Here is a 17,919-nt window from a genome sequence, read left to right on the forward strand (position 1 = left end):
AGTTATGCCCGAGAACCATTGAGTTGAAATTACCGTTCCAACTTTTTTAGAGCCTTGGGCGTTGTAATGTTAAATTGACTGTGGGTGTTACTGGTAGGTTTAAACCGATTCTTGCTGTTTTGTTCAAGATATACGAAGAAGCTTCCTTACTTCCCAAACCGTCAGGTCTGGTTACATTCGATAGGCCAGGTGAACTACCGGTACCAGAAATCTGGTAATTCTTAAAACATCATATTAAACTGGATTCACGTTAATACTAGAACATTCTACGTTTGACTGATTTCCTAGAGTTTCGCAACTTTTTCGAGAATTTTAAACTGTTATTTTTGATTTGAACGAACTTTGTTCATGCATTTCCCATGACAACAGAAGCTATTTTGAATCTTTTTTTTTCATGGTGTAATACGGCAAAGGATTAAAAAAATATTTTTGGTAACCAATTGAGTAATAAATAGCTTTTTAATTAAATGCTCTAAGATTAGCATAGTTAATACTCAAATTTGTATCCGAGTAATATTTTGCGGTATTTTCATGACAAATTATACAAAGAAAATATTTTTATTCGGTTCTTCATTCATTCAGATTTTATTTGCGGGGTAATTTTAAGGAAAGCTAAAATCTGCTCCCCCCCCCCCCGAAATTTTTGGAAGACATATGGAAGAGAGGGAAGAAGAAGAAAATTTCTTCTTCCAGTCCCCCCCCCCCCGAAACAAAATTCTGGCTATACTCCTGTGTAGGCAACGATTTTCAGAGAAAAAGCTGCTTTTTCAACAATTAGTTTTTGTACAGCCAATTTAGTAAAATAAAAACGGACGAATTTTCAAAGTTCCATTTGAAAACGCTATTTTATTTCTTATACCACTTTTTAAGCTACAACCAGCATTTAATTTGTTTCCAAACCTTTTGCATTGTTTTATAATAGCAATTTACATGCAAAATAAATATATAGTTTTGATTGATTTGACTATGTGACGCAAGCTCCATGACAAAGAAATGTATTTTAAATTAACTGCCTTTAGTACAACAAAATATTTTTTTAGGATTTTGATGAAAATTGTATTTTTTTTCTTTCATAAGAAATTTGATGGACATAAGTGTGACAAGAAACTATATTTTTTAGGCCAAATCGGTTAACCTTCTACTGCCCAAATTTTTTTTGCTTGTTTTTCCCGTGTTGAGCAACTTTTGTTCTAATCTAATCTAATCTAATCTAATCGAACACAAGCGCAGCCAGTCCGAAGAAAGCATCCTGGAAGAACTTGTGGTAAGATTACGCCTCAAGTCCTTTCTTGTCAATATTAATGATTACAGTACATCCGAGTTACCCCGAAAATGTATAGCAAAAATTAAAGCGGCCAGGCCTACTGCGTTGCATTAACCGCAGAGACAGATTCTGTGAACGGATCACATTTCATAGAATCATCAGGGGAGGAAGGATGCGTGGACATACCGTACCAAACGCTCCGAAACAGTTGTGGTGTGGTGTGTAAGTGTATATTTGGCAGATAATAATATTTAGGGGCATGGGGGGGGGAGGGGAGGGGGAGGAAATGTGGATAGGAGAAAAGGAAGGTGGGAATGGGATAATATGGACATGATCAATAGAATATTATATAAAATAAGGGAATAAAATCATCTATCAAATAATGATAGATAAAATGGATAGATCTCACCAAGTCAAGATTCAACAGCTCCAGGCAGCTGGCAACCGTTTCCGTATTTTTATATTCTCCGTCACATCCAGATGGGCGAAAAACTCTTCCACGATGACGATGGTCGTCGAAATCATGTGCGCCACGAAACCAACCTTGGGCTTGTTCCTTGTTCAGCTTCTGGTCGCGGGTCCACCGTCCGGATCTTTGGCCACGAGCAGCAGCTTGCAACGCGCACCCTTGAAGCAATCTCTTACACCGGTTTGTAGTTCGGACAATTCCGGTACATAACCCATCGTGGCCTTCATGGCGTTCATCGTGCCAGTGCTTCTTCCAGGATCCAAAATCGAGCTTCTTATAAATCCACAGGAACCACCGTCGCAACTGCCGAAACCACTGGCTTAATCCAAAAATCCGCGTTGATTCAAATACTTCTCCCGTGTTGAGCAACTTTTGTTCTACGAAAAACTTTACTTGTCTTGTATATTTCAACTGAGACGGTTCGGTTAGTAGCCATTATATATCTCAAGAACCTTTGAAGCGAAATACCTTTCTATGGCTAACGATTTCTTCTGAAATTGTACAGACATAGATCGGTAATGCAGATGACTCGGGCCAGGCAATCCACGACTCCCTCGTCCAGTTCATGAGTATATGAGATGGCCCTGGGCTGTTTTGAGACGGTGTTAGAAGTTATATAATGGTTTGATATATTATACCTTGTGACATTATTTCGCCACTACGGATCAATTCAGTTCAGAGCATTAGCTCCATGATGGCCGACTGGTTAGCGTCCCAGACCATCAATCCAAAGGTGTGAGTTCGAATCCCACCTAATTCTTAATGGTTTTTTGTTCATATTCAAAGTTCTATTCCTGATTCCAAATTTCAAGGGAACCGACCGGGATTTGATCCCTGAACCTTCTGCTTTCGAGGCAGAAGCCGCAACCATTAAGCCATGGAGGAGCCGGTGAAGTGCAAGAAGATCCGAGTTGATCCAAGAACTCAAATTTGATGCTAAAAGCAAGAAAATCAAAAAAACAAGAAATTTTTTTTTTATTCGTGATGATTCCAAGTCCCATCAAGCCTTCGACCAATCGATACTCCCGATAATCGAGTCTGGCCTGTACCTGTATTTTGAGAAAAGATTTGCTGATCGATCTGGATTGATTAGTTTTTATTTTTTTAAATTGATTTTGGAAAAAATGTCGAACGCAAAAAATCTTACAGATTGTCAAACACAATTTCAAAAATCATTTCAATCTAACCTAGTCCAACACAGACGCAGCCAGTCTGATGAAAGCATGCTGAAAAATCTGGCGATTAGATCACGCCCCAAGCACTTTTCTTGCCAATATTAATAATTGCAGTACATCCGAGAACACCCGAAAATGCATTGCAGAAAATTAAAGCGGCCAGCCCAACTACGTTGTGTTTACCGCAGAAAAGATTCTGTGAACGGATCACATTTCTCAGAATCAACAGGGGAGAAAGAAAGCGTGGACATACCGTACCAAACAGTTTTATAAAAAATTATCTTTTATAATAATAATTCAACATTCAACATCGGTAGGTAGGTGTTGAAAAATGAAACTTTTGTGAAATTTTTTGCTAAAAAACTGGAAATATTCCTGGAGAGTTAGATTTTCTGAAACACCCTTATCGTGAACCACCCCGACTATTCCGAAGACACCGAAGCTCCAAATTGCATAATTTTGCAAAATAAAAAAAAAAACAATTTGCCAATTCGTGAGTACCAAAGCACGCACATTTCACAGAGACACACGTACACAGAAAAAAAAATTATGGTAATATTCATCAGGAAATGGTGACACATTCTGTGTCGAAAAAAATGTGTAATTTTACCTCTGGAATTGATGAATATCCATCAGTTTTGATAAATATTCATAAGGCTCACATTTTTACACATTTTTTTATGTAATATTACTCAAAAAAGAGGGAATATTCAACCTACCAAATTTTCAACCTTCCAAAATTCAACTTTTTTTTTGCTGTGTAGAAAAAAATTAAACACTTACGCAAGCTGTCCAAATTTCTTACCTCAATGCCCAGTCGGTTTAAAACTTAATTTCAATAGGAAGCGTTCTTTTATTACGGAGGCCGTGTTACGCTCCATACAATTTTTTTAAAGGTTGTATGGAAATGTTGTTACGAGGGGGGGGGGGAGGGGGTCTAACAATCCGATTTTTTGCGTTACGTAATAAAAGAACGCTCCCATTCACAGCAAAAAATCAGATGGTAAAATCGCATGCAAAAGCATGCACATCACCTTTGTGAGAAAAAGCATGTAATATTGTATGAGAAAACGTGTACACAAAAAGCATGTACGATTGAAAAAAAAATATGCCTACCCCCAAAAATAACATCAATCTGGTGAGAGTCATATCCAGATTACCAAGTCCGCGCCCCAACCATCTCGGCTATCCTACCGTCTGGTAATTGTTGCGTTCAACGCCGATGTAGCAGTAGGTTTCCCGTACGTCGTATGCTGTATTAACTGTATACGATGTATGGGGAACTTGCAGCTACATCGGTGTTGATCCAAACAAACTTACAGCGGTGAGATAGCCGAGTTGGTTGGGGCGCGGACCTTGGTAAACTGGATATGACTTTCACCAGATTGATGTTATTTTAAGGGTTGTGCATAATCTTTCTTTTTTTCATCCGTACATGCTTTTTGAGTACACGTTTTCTCATACAATATTACATGCTTTTTCTCACAAAGGTGATGTGCATGCTTTTGCATGCGATATTACACAGATATTTTTTGCTGTGTAGATGGAAATCACCTTTTTTCAGAGATTTAATTTGTTTGTTAGTTAAGATTGATTGTTTCTGAATGATTGATGATACCTCATTCATTTTCTTCTAACTTTCAGCTTTACTTACATTGCATAAAAGGAAACACCAAGCTGTTTTGTGTTCTAGTTATACTTTTACAATCGCTACAGTTGATCTTTTTTCAGCAACATGTTCAACTTTAAAACGACCGTCGTATTTGTGCTGCTTGCAGCTTTGTGTTGCCACGTACGGACTCAAAATTTCAAAACTCATTCCTAATAACAACATTTCAAAACACACACATTTCAGGCAAAATTCACAAATCGCCAGCTCAAGATCCTCCACAACTACATCGACGGGTGCGCTTCGGACCTGGGCATCAAAGACTTCGACAAACTCGAGCTGCTCGCGGTCGCCGGACGCCAAACGACCCCCTCCGAGAACTTCGTCAAGATATTGCACTGTTTGTTTCTGAGCGCCGATTTTGTCAGCTGTGACGGCACGGTTCAGGGGGACAACTTTACCGCGTTCATCGCCGATGGCCACAACAACATGGACCAGCTGCCAGCCGCGCTCAAGAGCTGCGTGGACGGTCTGAAGGGCACTCCGGAGGAGCGATCCTTCCAGCTGTACCGGTGCATGTTTGGGCAGCACAAGTTTGAGATGTGAAAATGGGAGTTAAGATATATGTTTTTTTTGTGGAGAAGGCTTTTCGCCTTCAAATTAACAAATAAAAAATTGAGAGAAGAAAATTTAGTTTAGTTTTTATTTAAAAAACATGTAAGGCTTCATCCATAAAGTACGTCACGCTAAAAACAGCCAAAATTTACCCCCCCCTCTCCCCCTTTGTCATGCTTTTCCTATACTTATAACACGCCATGTCACACATGCTCAGACCCCCCCTCCCCCCCTAGAGCGTGACATACTTTATGGATGACGCCTAATTATTAGTTTCAATTGAGTCAAGTGGGATTTGAACTCCCACCTTAGGATTGGTGGTCTATGACGTTAACCCGTTGGGCATCTGAAGGTTTACACTCTATAATAGTGAACTGATCCATGCATCCCTGATTTGCCCTAGGGGATTGGAAGTCAAGATCGTGGAACTTTCTTATGCTTGCTACTATGTCAAAACGGGGCCAGAGAATGTCCAACGACCTCAGAGTTGGACCGCAAATAACTCTTTCATTCTGTAATGGATCATTGGAATCAGCGCGAGGGCTAACACCACCTATTACCCAGAAATGAGATAAACTGTATCAGCATGTTTTAAGTATGATACAAATTATACTTTCTCATAATTTCGGTGCCGGCCATTAAGTTAAGATTTTGGGGATGGTTGAAAAGTGACGCATTTTATAGAGGTGTTGCTAGTTATTATTTTTTTTTTTTCGCTATGCTAGTTATTTATTTGTTTGAAGCCGCTTTAAGTATAAAAGTCATTCGCTGCCTAATTTATAACGGAGATTAGGCAACATTGCCTCGGGGAAACATTGCTTATGAATTTTGTTGGTTTTATAAAGTTTTAAATCTTAAACTGGTCCTGCGAAAACATGCAGCGATAAAACTGGAACGACTGCTCCTCCGGGGTGCCCTTCAGAGCTCCGACGCAGGCCTTCACCACGTCCGGAAGTTGCTCCAGGTTGTTGTGGCCATCGGTGATGAACTCGACAAAGTTGTCCATCGAAAACTTTCCGTCACAGTCGAAAAATTCTACCCGGTGAAACACACAGTTCAACAGCTTCAGAAAGTCCTCATCGGACACCGTTTGCTGGCCGGACATTCCGCTGGCTTTGTATTTCAGGTATTCTTTGATGCCCAAGTCCGAAGCGCACGCCTCGAAATAGGTTAGGATAATCTTTTCCTGGCGCTTTGTGAATTTCGCCTAAAATATTTGAAAATATTAGCAGGCATAATTCATTGTTTTAGAAAAGTTTAACCCGTACGTGGCAACACAAGGTTGCAATCAGCAAAAATCCGACGGTCACTTTTAGACTGAACATTTTGCTGAAAAAAGATCAACTGTAGCGATTGTAAAACGCAAACTGAAAAAGGTACGGTTGAGCGTTTTCTTTTATACAAGATAAGTTGAGATGCAAGGAAACTAATTAGGTGTAATCAATCTTTCAAAACACAATTTGAGTATGACTAATAAGCTCAGTGTCAAATTATTAACTACACTGCTGAAACAAAAGTCAAGAGTTTTCAATCTATTGCGATTAGTGCGTCCCTACCGGGATTTTTGCAAAACTGAAAATTCCGAAATTTAATAAAATACATATTTTGGTCTGAAAAATCATATTTGGTTGCGTAAATAGTGGAACAGTTGAATACTTAGTAATCGATAGGATTTTACAGCACTAACATTTTTAAAGACATGAAAAAAAATTGATTAACTTTTTTATAAGAAACTATGTTAATCTTAATCACACTGTTTGATTTGAAACCCGAAGTATAGCTAGGGACATTATCCGCCAACTCACACAGCAGTTGCCCCGACCTTCTTCGATTTGCGTGAAGCTTTGTCCTAAGGGGTAACTTTTGTCCCTGATCACGAATCCGAGGTTTGTTTTTTGATATCTCGTGACGTAGAGGCGGTACGTAGATGCGGAACGTGCGAAAAAAGAGGTGTTTTTCAATAATTAGTAGCCAAAAAAGGTAATGAGATGGAAATTTGGTATCAAAGGGACTTTTTTGTAAAATTGTTCGCCCAATTTGATGGCGTACTCAAAATTCCGAAAAAAAAATCGAATAAACACAAAAAAAGTTTAAAAAACTTTGCTTTTTTTCGTCACACAACTGTAACAAATTTTGGAACATGCCATTTTAAGGGAAATTTAATGTACTTTTCGAATTAATCCAGAAAGGTAATATTTTCATTTAGAACAATATTTTTCATTTTAAAATATCGTGTTTTATCTAACTTTGCAGGGTTATTTTTTAGAAAGAAACAATATTCTACAAATTTGTAGGGCAGACAATTACAAAAATTGTGATATATAAACGTAAGGGGCTGTTTATAACCATCACGAGTTATCGCGATTTTATGAAAAACAGATTTGAAAAAGTATTTTTTTGCGTTTCTCTTTGTTGCGTCGTTTGTGTATGTACAACTTTGTTGAACATTGTTATACTCTAAAAAATAGCCCTGCAAAGTTAGAAAAAAAACAAAATTTCAAAATGAAAATGTTTGTTCTAAATGAAAAAAAAATGAAAAATGGGTTATTGTAGATTCAAAAGTAAATATTTTTTTTCTTAAAATGGCATGTTCCAAAATTTGTTACAGTTGAGTGTTTTTTAAACTTTTTTTGTGTTTTTTCGATTTTTTATGAATTTTGAGTACGCCATCAAATCGGGCGTCCAATTTTACAAAAAAGTCCCTTTGATACCAAATGTTCGAATGTTCGAAAATTGAAGGGGTCGTACCCCCCTCCGTCAGTGTGAGTTGGTAGAGAATTACCCACTAAGTAAATTAGAAAAAAAACAATTTGGGCATTTAAGCTTTCAAGCTATCTGAAAATGGCTCTCGCTGTTCTGATTGTAGTCAAGATTAATACCAATTCATAGAGATCAACTAATTTTAATAATTTCAAGCTCTCGAAAACTCTACAAATTTGTTGAAATTTGTTTATGACCATTTTAAAAATGTCCTGGAATCCCGGAAATTCCAGGGATTTTTTAAATATTTTTTACCTTTCCTTGAAAATTCAAAACCCGGAAAATTGGACGTCCTAATTGCGATTGCCCTTTTTTAACTTTTTTCTTTTTTGAAATTTCGTATGCGAAAGATTATTTCAAAAGGGGTAATCTGTACTTGGAAAAAATTGAGTGATTTTATTTAAATAAATATGCAGCTTACATTATAAATCATTGCAAAGAGATTTTTCAACTATTCCTTCAATTTCAATAATATGTCAATTAATTTTGGTCAGCTTGAATCAGATATTACATACTCAATATGTAATTTGTGTTTTAGGCAAATTTGAACGTTTATAACTCATTTCCAAAAATGTTTGATTAATATTTTGAAGAAATTTACTGTTTTCAATTTCAATATAGGTTTTTCAAAAAACATATCTGGATTCCGTGTCAACTAGGTACACTTTTGGACTCGACTTTCACCGATTTAGACCAAACTTGAAGGGAACGTTCATCTATCGATAGTTATCAGAAATCCCAAGTTTGGTGCCGATTGGACCATCCCTCTTTCTTTGGCACCGCCCTGTTTTTTACGATTTTCTAAAAAAACTTTTTATTCTTTTACTCGTTACTTTCCAACTATTTTTCCAAAAGACTTTATTCCGGTTGCATTTCATAGGAAATTGTCCAAGGAATTCATTAAAAATAAAATATCAACCCTCAAATGCCTTCCAATAATGCTTCTCCGCAGTTTATGATTTAAAACGCCAACGTTTTGGCATCGCATTCGCATGGAGATGATGATCTTAGCGGGTTGCAGACTGGATTTCGTCATGTATATGTGATGATTGTCTAGCTTAGGTTGCTTAGAAATTGATTAAAAGGAATTAAAACCAATTCTACCAGAACAGGACAGGCAGCACCATGAAAGCCATCCATTGCCGGCCGCTCCCATCTCCACCATTCACCGGGGCAGGAATAAGGATTAGGAGCACGGGAAGTGTTGATGCTAAACTTACTTAGAAAAAGGTAGCGAAACCGCAGGCTCTTTTTCCCAATTCTATTGTGGAACTTGACCAAACTGACCGTTTGACCATATTTGCTCGAATTTAAACAACAAGGTTGCGTAAGTGTCGCGGGGAGTTGGTAGTTGTGAAAGGCTAAGGTCTGGGAGTCGCCCTATGCAAGCGATACGACCCTTGGCATAAGTGAGGTTTAATTTAGTTTTTTAATCTCAAGGCAAATAATCGGATGCTGCTGTCGAGACGATTCTCGTTTAGTTATTGGAAGTTATAGTGTTCAGAAAGTGATGCTTTATTCTCAAGGCTGTCGAGCTAGTTTTTATTTAGTTGTTGTAAATTTTATAGTTTATCCCGACGCGAATATTTAGTTAAGATCAAATCTTAGACAGCCGGCTGCGGAAAGATAGGATCTATGTAGCTACAATCAGCACTCAAATATGTCTATTATTTCCGTACTCCATCGTTTATGCTTAATTTTACTCTCAAACAGGGGTGTGTTTGATGGGCTTGAGCTAGGTAGATGCGCATCTGGCTGAGGGCGCCTACAGTGCATACATGATTTTTAGGGCGCTGACAGTCACTAACTGATATGTGAGGCGCTTATAGTGGAAACGTATTTTTAAACTTAAAAATAAAACAAAATCCTAAAGTACCTAAGCATACACATGGTTCTTGATGGTTAATAAACAAAGCGTAGATTAAATTAAAATTAAAAAAAATTATGGTAAATTTACCTATTTTAACAAAGTAGTACTTATATAACTTAAGTTTAATTTTTGAGATTAAAGATTACTATGTTTGCATAAATTTTATTTTTGGTACGATTTCTGCAGATATTTTTTTTCTGTGATTTTGAATCAATATTATTAGAAATTAAAAAAAGTCTTGTCGCAAAAAGAGCGATACACGCCTGTGAATCCGTTGCCGAACCCGCAAGGTTTAAGAGGGCTAGATTATAAGGTGTTACGTCGATTCCGCATTATCAGAAATAAAAGTTATTTTATGTTTTTGATTTTTTTTTCATTCAAAAATGTACGCACCTTCCCGCAAATTTATTTTAGGAAAACATAATAAAAAGAATTTCAAAAATTCATTAACGGTTAGTAAGGTAATTCGCTTGGCTAAACACTTGCTTGAAAGTGTCAAAGATTTCAAGAACCTGTAGGTTTGAAAACATTATTTAGTAAACTTCAAATATAAGATCAAACAGACAAACAGTGACTTTTGCCCTTAACATACACAAACTTCACATTATTTTTGAAAATTCATAAAATTGACTCTAAACCTAGTCGTAAACCCTTTCTTTGTCCCGTCCTACTCGATAATGAAAATGCCCATCCCCCAACGTGGACAAATAAAAATGTTTTGTCTGCAGCGTGGAAAAACGCAACCCATTGCAATGAAACAATAGAATCTTTTAGTTATTTAAAATTGTTAAGGTCGCACCTATCATAAAAAGATAGCTCTATCTACACATAATTAAATTTGATCCATTTTGGAATTGATAATAAAAACTGACTCTCGCGTATTCAACCCAGAAGTCAGAATTATATATTAACAGGGTATCCAGATCCACGGTAAGTTTCGGAGAACAAATCTAAGATAAAAGTGAATGTTTTTTATCGATTTTAATGTATATTTCTATGGAAAAATCACATGAAATTGATAGAAACACGTACATTCATATTTATCAAATTTGTTCAAACATGCCTGGAATGACTTGAACGGGACCATCCATAAACCACGTGGTCACTTTAGGAGGGTATGGTGATTGTCCACGATCCATACAAAAAAGTTTTTTTTGTATGGACAATTGTCCACAAGGGGAGGGGGGAGGGTGGTGGAGGTAACAGATTCCCAAAAAAGTGTCCACGTGGTTTATGGATGGTCCCAACTTGAAAATAACATATAAAAAAAATCCTTATTCAGTTATCCGAAAAACACAATTACTTAATAAGGAAAGGAGGCAGAATTCTTAAAATAAAGGAATTTCGTACTTTTTTTTTATTTCAGTGTATGGCTTTTGAACTTTATCTTTGCAATCAAATCGGAGAAAACAGATTGACTAGCTCTCAATAGAATAATCTGATGCGATTTAGTATTACCTAAAGCGTCCAATTTCCCAGGGTTACAAAATTCCCGGGAAACGGTAAATTTTAAATTTATCCAAAATTGTTCTTATATTGGTTCTGGTTAATATTCTTTAACAAAATTGTATAAAATAGCAACTTAAATGACAAATTAAGTGCGAGAGTCAATTAATGCCTTAACTGCTTGCAAAAACATTTTCAAGAAAATATATTGATATTCTAAATCTATAGACTATTTCTAAATTTACTAGTTTTTTTTTTTGCAGTGATATTTTTCCAATCACAGTCTTTTGACGGCGAGTAAAATGAATCCATGCTTCAAAACCATAACATTGCTATACATTATGGCTCTGTGAACAGTTTGAGAGAATATGATAAAGAATAATATTGAGACGACGTTGAAATGAAAATAAAAAATAATGAAGAAAATATGGATTTGTTGGCAAATCTTTTTTCTTGAACAAATCTTACTTCTTTGAGCTCATGAATAAATAGATAAGCATTGAATTCACCTTAAATATCAGCTTTTTCACTTGAAATATCATTTTCATAAAATCACCTTCTACATAATACGAAGTAATTTTTTTTAATGATTCAGCTTAATAAATGATTTCGTCTAAAAGAACTTTCATAGCAATAAAAGTAGTTCAGTTCATATTAAATCTCTTATGCCCTTGTTAGCTCAAGTTTTTTTTCTTGATATTAAACTGTTAACACTTTTTAACAAATTTGCCAATTTTTATTTTATTTTGAATGACCCTCTCTGAGACATCAATTGATATTTTTTTCAATTTTCATCCAATTTGGCCATGGTAAACAAAACCGTAAAAAAACATAATTTGATCTTGGCAGAACAGGATACCTAAGTTTCAAATGATATAACAACAATTTTTGTTTAAAAAACTAACCAGAATTATAATAGTTAATTTTCATTTCATAATATCGTAATTTTTGTTGCTCAACGAATAAACAAGATCCTTGTTGTGAAAGCTTCAGAAACTAATATTTTTTGAAATATTTATACTTTGATATGAAATTTTCAGGCGAACTGAATGGTTATAAGAACAATAAATCGAAATGAATAAAATAAAATTGAGTTTTTCATTACTATTTTTTTGAAAATTTAAAAAAATGTGCCAAAAAGTTAAGAAAATTATAAAACTATATTATGTGCAATTATCGTTACTTTTAACGGCATTGCTTTATTGAGACAAGAAATTGATATCAAAATTTTATTTAATTTCTTTAAAAAAATAAATATGAGCATTCAAAATGTCTCAGTTAACGCTTTCTACTGTGTAACTAAGCGAAATTCGCATATCTCAGCTAGTGACGAACAAATACTGATATTTTATTATGAGAACTTGTTCCGAAAATTGTTCTTAGAGATCTAATTGATAAAGTCTAGATTATACAAAGTGGAATCAAATTAGATAATTTAGAAGAATATGTGCAATTTGCATAGATAATGTATATGTATTAGGATGTAACAAAAATTACATTTTGGCGGACATTCAGAGGTTTGTTCCGGTGGTCATACTGAGCTCAAATCCCAAATATGAGCTTGATTGGATGTAACAGGAGCTGGTGCTTTGCATTTGAATTTTAAATGGGATTTAACCCGTAAAAAGATTTTTTTTTTCAAAAATGTAATTTTATAAGGCACTTTGGCCACTGAAGCGCTTATTTTCAACATCACTGGCGTGTAGGCCCGATTCTTGCACATCTTTTGGTATATATAACATTGATATTTGAAGCACCCCGGAGCTCGGTACAGACCTTAAAAGTTTGGCATTTTTTCGAAAAATCGATCCCAGCATAATCAAATGGTGTCTCGGACGCCACGAGATGCGACGTATATCTTTTTTACGATTCAGTAGCCAAAGTGCTTAAAAAATATAATAAGCATATTGTTTCAATCAATTTTCAGTGACTTTCCAAAGAAAAATCTGATAAGATCGTTATAAAATTCTGAGATTCTTAGAAGAAGTTGCACTTGGGGCTAAATATTATATTTCAATTTACCCTTCAAAATTTCGGGGAATAGACTTTCTTACAAGGTGCAAAATATCAGACCTACCTTATTTATCTAGGAGAACTCTAAATAATCACACCGTGTACATTGTACACTGTATGACTTAATTAAAATCAAACTATGTTTCATTTCCCATATCAGTTCTCGATCTATAAAGTAAACGAAATCACTTAGTAAAGTCCTCTACTAGAAAAAAGTTGCCACATAGAGCGATTTATTTTGAGTCCCTATCACTTCGAAAAAAACCTTAACCAGAAGCGAAGATCTCTTTCATCAAAAAATAAAACAGCAATATAAAAATTAATAATAATGGAACTGATTTCAAAAGTATTCTTTTTTTCAAAGCTTCGGGGTAAATATTCGGAAAAACTCTACCCGTCAAAAATAATCCTCTGTTAGAGGATACAAAGAGTAGGTCGGCCTACACAAGTCATCTGTTGGAAACATGTTGACAAAGCGATGCATAAGGTTTGCATGCCCTGTGAGGCTGTTGCTGCGAAGTGGTTGTTCAAGAATGCTACACCGTTAAATACTGTAAGCACAGAATTAAAGGATGAATAGCACGTATTTACAATATGAAAGATGATAATGTTCTCATAAACATTGATGATCGTGCCAAAAAAAATAAAACGCATTACGCAAATGAATGACGAATTAGATTTTGCGCACTTCCAAACAAATAAAAAATAAATCAATGCGATTGTGCTTTTAAAACGAGCTCCAACATTTTTACCAATTCAGAGTATCGATTCACCTGAAGGGTAGGCTAACTCCTTCAATCTGAGAAAGTCATTTGAAATCATTGGTCCAAATTTGATACATTTTGGTGAGCGAGTCGGCTTCTCTCGCTCTTGGGGAAACATATAGTTGCGTGCGCACAACAACCAAAAATCATTTAGTCAAATAAAAAAAAACTTTTGCATCGCAAGAGTGACAAAGCTAAATTTAAATAAAACAAACAACAAACCATCGCGCAGCGATCGCGCATCGACTTAGCGACTTTGCGACTGACTGCGACAGCACTACCTTGGAACACTGAAATGTTTGGTTGACTTTCCAGAAAGAGTGCATATGACTTGAAAAAAAGAAAAGGGCGCTTCAAAATTGAGCCAAGAAATTGGTGAAACTTGGTGCAAGCCCTTTTATGGTCAAAAATATCGTTTAATTTGAATATTTTTCCTTAAAAAATAAATAAATTTAAGCAAACAGCTAAGTAGATGTCATCTACTCAAATCTACCCATAAGCACACCCCTGTTCAATTTTTTTCAGCCATAAGGGCGCCTCCAGCCAAATTTTCATATTGAGAATATCAATACAATTTTTTAAGTCGTAGGGGCGCCTCCAGTCAAATTTTCATATTGAGAATTTCAATACATTTTTTTAAGTCGTAGGTGCGCCTCCAGTCAAATTTTCATATTGAGAATTTCAATACATTTTTTTAAGTCGTAGGGGCGCCTCCAGTCAAATTTTCATATTGAGAATATCAATACAATTTTTTAAGTCGTAGGGGCGCCTCCAGTCAAATTTTCATATTGAGAATTTCAATACATTTTTTTAAGTCGTAGGGGCGCCTCCAGTCAAATTTTCATATTGAGAATTTCAATACAATTTTTTAAGTCGTAGGGGCGCCTCCAGTCAAATTTTCATATTGAGAATTTCAATACATTTTTTTAAGTCGTAGGGGCGCCTCCAGTCAAATTTTCATATTGAGAATTTTAATACATTTTTTTTAAATCCTAGGGGCGCCTTCAGACAAACTTCGCTCCTCGACTTGGCGACTTTGCGACTGACTGCGACAGCACTACCTTGGAACACTGAAATGTTTGGTTGACTTTCCAGAAAGAGTGCATATGACTTGAAAAAAAGAAAAGGGCGCTTCAAAATTGAGCCAAGAAATTGGTGAAACTTGGTGCAAGCCCTTTTATGGTCAAAAATATCGTTTAATTTGAATATTTTTCCTAAAAAATAAATAAATTTAAGCAAACAGCTAAGTAGATGTCATCTACTCAAATCTACCCATAAGCACACCCCTGTTCAATTTTTTTCAGCCATAAGGGCGCCTCCAGCCAAATTTTCATATTGAGAATATCAATACAATTTTTTAAGTCGTAGGGGCGCCTCCAGTCAAATTTTCATATTGAGAATTTCAATACATTTTTTTAAGTCGTAGGGGCGCCTCCAGTCAAATTTTCATATTGAGAATTTCAATACATTTTTTTAAGTCGTAGGGGCGCCTCCAGTCAAATTTTCATATTGAGAATATCAATACAATTTTTTAAGTCGTAGGGGCGCCTCCAGTCAAATTTTCATATTGAGAATTTCAATACATTTTTTTAAGTCGTAGGGGCGCCTCCAGTCAAATTTTCATATTGAGAATTTCAATACAATTTTTTAAGTCGTAGGGGCGCCTCCAGTCAAATTTTCATATTGAGAATTTCAATACATTTTTTTAAGTCGTAGGGGCGCCTCCAGTCAAATTTTCATATTGAGAATTTTAATACATTTTTTTTAAATCCTAGGGGCGCCTTCAGACAAACTTCGCTCCTCGACTTGGCGACTTTGCGACTGACTGCGACAGCACTACCTTGGAACACTGAAATGTTTGGTTGACTTTCCAGAAAGAGTGCATATGACTTGAAAAAAAGAAAAGGGCGCTTCAAAATTGAGCCAAGAAATTGGTGAAACTTGGTGCAAGCCCTTTTATGGTCAAAAATATCGTTTAATTTGAATATTTTTCCTTAAAAAATAAATAAATTTAAGCAAACAGCTAAGTAGATGTCATCTACTCAAATCTACCCATAAGCACACCCCTGTTCAATTTTTTTCAGCCATAAGGGCGCCTCCAGCCAAATTTTCATATTGAGAATATCAATACAATTTTTTAAGTCGTAGGGGCGCCTCCAGTCAAATTTTCATATTGAGAATTTCAATACATTTTTTTAAGTCGTAGGTGCGCCTCCAGTCAAATTTTCATATTGAGAATTTCAATACATTTTTTTAAGTCGTAGGGGCGCCTCCAGTCAAATTTTCATATTGAGAATATCAATACAATTTTTTAAGTCGTAGGGGCGCCTCCAGTCAAATTTTCATATTGAGAATTTCAATACATTTTTTTAAGTCGTAGGGGCGCCTCCAGTCAAATTTTCATATTGAGAATTTCAATACAATTTTTTAAGTCGTAGGGGCGCCTCCAGTCAAATTTTCATATTGAGAATTTCAATACATTTTTTTAAGTCGTAGGGGCGCCTCCAGTCAAATTTTCATATTGAGAATTTTAATACATTTTTTTTAAATCCTAGGGGCGCCTTCAGACAAACTTCGCTCCTCGACTTGGCGACTTTGCGACTGACTGCGACAGCACTACCTTGGAACACTGAAATGTTTGGTTGACTTTCCAGAAAGAGTGCATATGACTTGAAAAAAAGAAAAGGGCGCTTCAAAATTGAGCCAAGAAATTGGTGAAACTTGGTGCAAGCCCTTTTATGGTCAAAAATATCGTTTAATTTGAATATTTTTCCTAAAAAATAAATAAATTTAAGCAAACAGCTAAGTAGATGTCATCTACTCAAATCTACCCATAAGCACACCCCTGTTCAATTTTTTTCAGCCATAAGGGCGCCTCCAGCCAAATTTTCATATTGAGAATATCAATACAATTTTTTAAGTCGTAGGGGCGCCTCCAGTCAAATTTTCATATTGAGAATTTCAATACATTTTTTTAAGTCGTAGGGGCGCCTCCAGTCAAATTTTCATATTGAGAATTTCAATACATTTTTTTAAGTCGTAGGGGCGCCTCCAGTCAAATTTTCATATTGAGAATATCAATACAATTTTTTAAGTCGTAGGGGCGCCTCCAGTCAAATTTTCATATTGAGAATTTCAATACATTTTTTTAAGTCGTAGGGGCGCCTCCAGTCAAATTTTCATATTGAGAATTTCAATACAATTTTTTAAGTCGTAGGGGCGCCTCCAGTCAAATTTTCATATTGAGAATTTCAATACATTTTTTTAAGTCGTAGGGGCGCCTCCAGTCAAATTTTCATATTGAGAATTTCAATACATTTTTTTAAGTCGTAGGGGCGCCTCCAGTCAAATTTTCATATTGAGAATTTTAATACATTTTTTTTAAATCCTAGGGGCGCCTTCAGACAAACTTCGCTCCTCGACTTGGCGACTTTGCGACTGACTGCGACAGCACTACCTTGGAACACTGAAATGTTTGGTTGACTTTCCAGAAAGAGTGCATATGACTTGAAAAAAAGAAAAGGGCGCTTCAAAATTGAGCCAAGAAATTGGTGAAACTTGGTGCAAGCCCTTTTATGGTCAAAAATATCGTTTAATTTGAATATTTTTCCTTAAAAAATAAATAAATTTAAGCAAACAGCTAAGTAGATGTCATCTACTCAAATCTACCCATAAGCACACCCCTGTTCAATTTTTTTCAGCCATAAGGGCGCCTCCAGCCAAATTTTCATATTGAGAATATCAATACAATTTTTTAAGTCGTAGGGGCGCCTCCAGTCAAATTTTCATATTGAGAATTTCAATACATTTTTTTAAGTCGTAGGGGCGCCTCCAGTCAAATTTTCATATTGAGAATTTCAATACATTTTTTTAAGTCGTAGGGGCGCCTCCAGTCAAATTTTCATATTGAGAATTTTAATACATTTTTTTTAAA

The 17,919-nt window shown here is 35.7% G+C and overlaps 3 protein-coding genes across 5 annotated transcripts in view; 1 reads left to right on the plus strand and 2 right to left on the minus strand.

Moving 5' to 3' along the window:
- The window catches only part of LOC120416585 (cAMP-dependent protein kinase type I regulatory subunit), a 132,777-nt gene that overhangs the window by 9,511 nt on the left and 105,347 nt on the right, over positions 1 to 17,919 (minus strand). The gene's annotated exons all lie outside the window — the stretch shown is intronic.
- On the plus strand, positions 4,579 to 5,201 carry LOC120416588 (uncharacterized). The gene is made up of 2 exons (XM_039578325.2): positions 4,579 to 4,700; positions 4,764 to 5,201. The coding sequence occupies exons 1-2, from the start codon at positions 4,644 to 4,646 to the stop codon at positions 5,121 to 5,123; spliced, it is 417 nt and encodes a 138-aa protein (XP_039434259.1). The 5' UTR covers positions 4,579 to 4,643; the 3' UTR covers positions 5,124 to 5,201.
- Positions 5,789 to 6,528, minus strand: LOC120416586 (uncharacterized). The gene is made up of 2 exons (XM_039578324.2): positions 6,401 to 6,528; positions 5,789 to 6,339 (listed from the first exon to the last, which is right to left on the minus strand). The coding sequence occupies exons 1-2, from the start codon at positions 6,455 to 6,457 to the stop codon at positions 5,980 to 5,982; spliced, it is 417 nt and encodes a 138-aa protein (XP_039434258.1). The 5' UTR covers positions 6,458 to 6,528; the 3' UTR covers positions 5,789 to 5,979.

Source organism: Culex pipiens, chromosome 3, assembly GCF_016801865.2.
Source record: "Culex pipiens pallens isolate TS chromosome 3, TS_CPP_V2, whole genome shotgun sequence".
NCBI classification, from domain to species: Eukaryota; Metazoa; Arthropoda; class Insecta; order Diptera; family Culicidae; genus Culex; species Culex pipiens.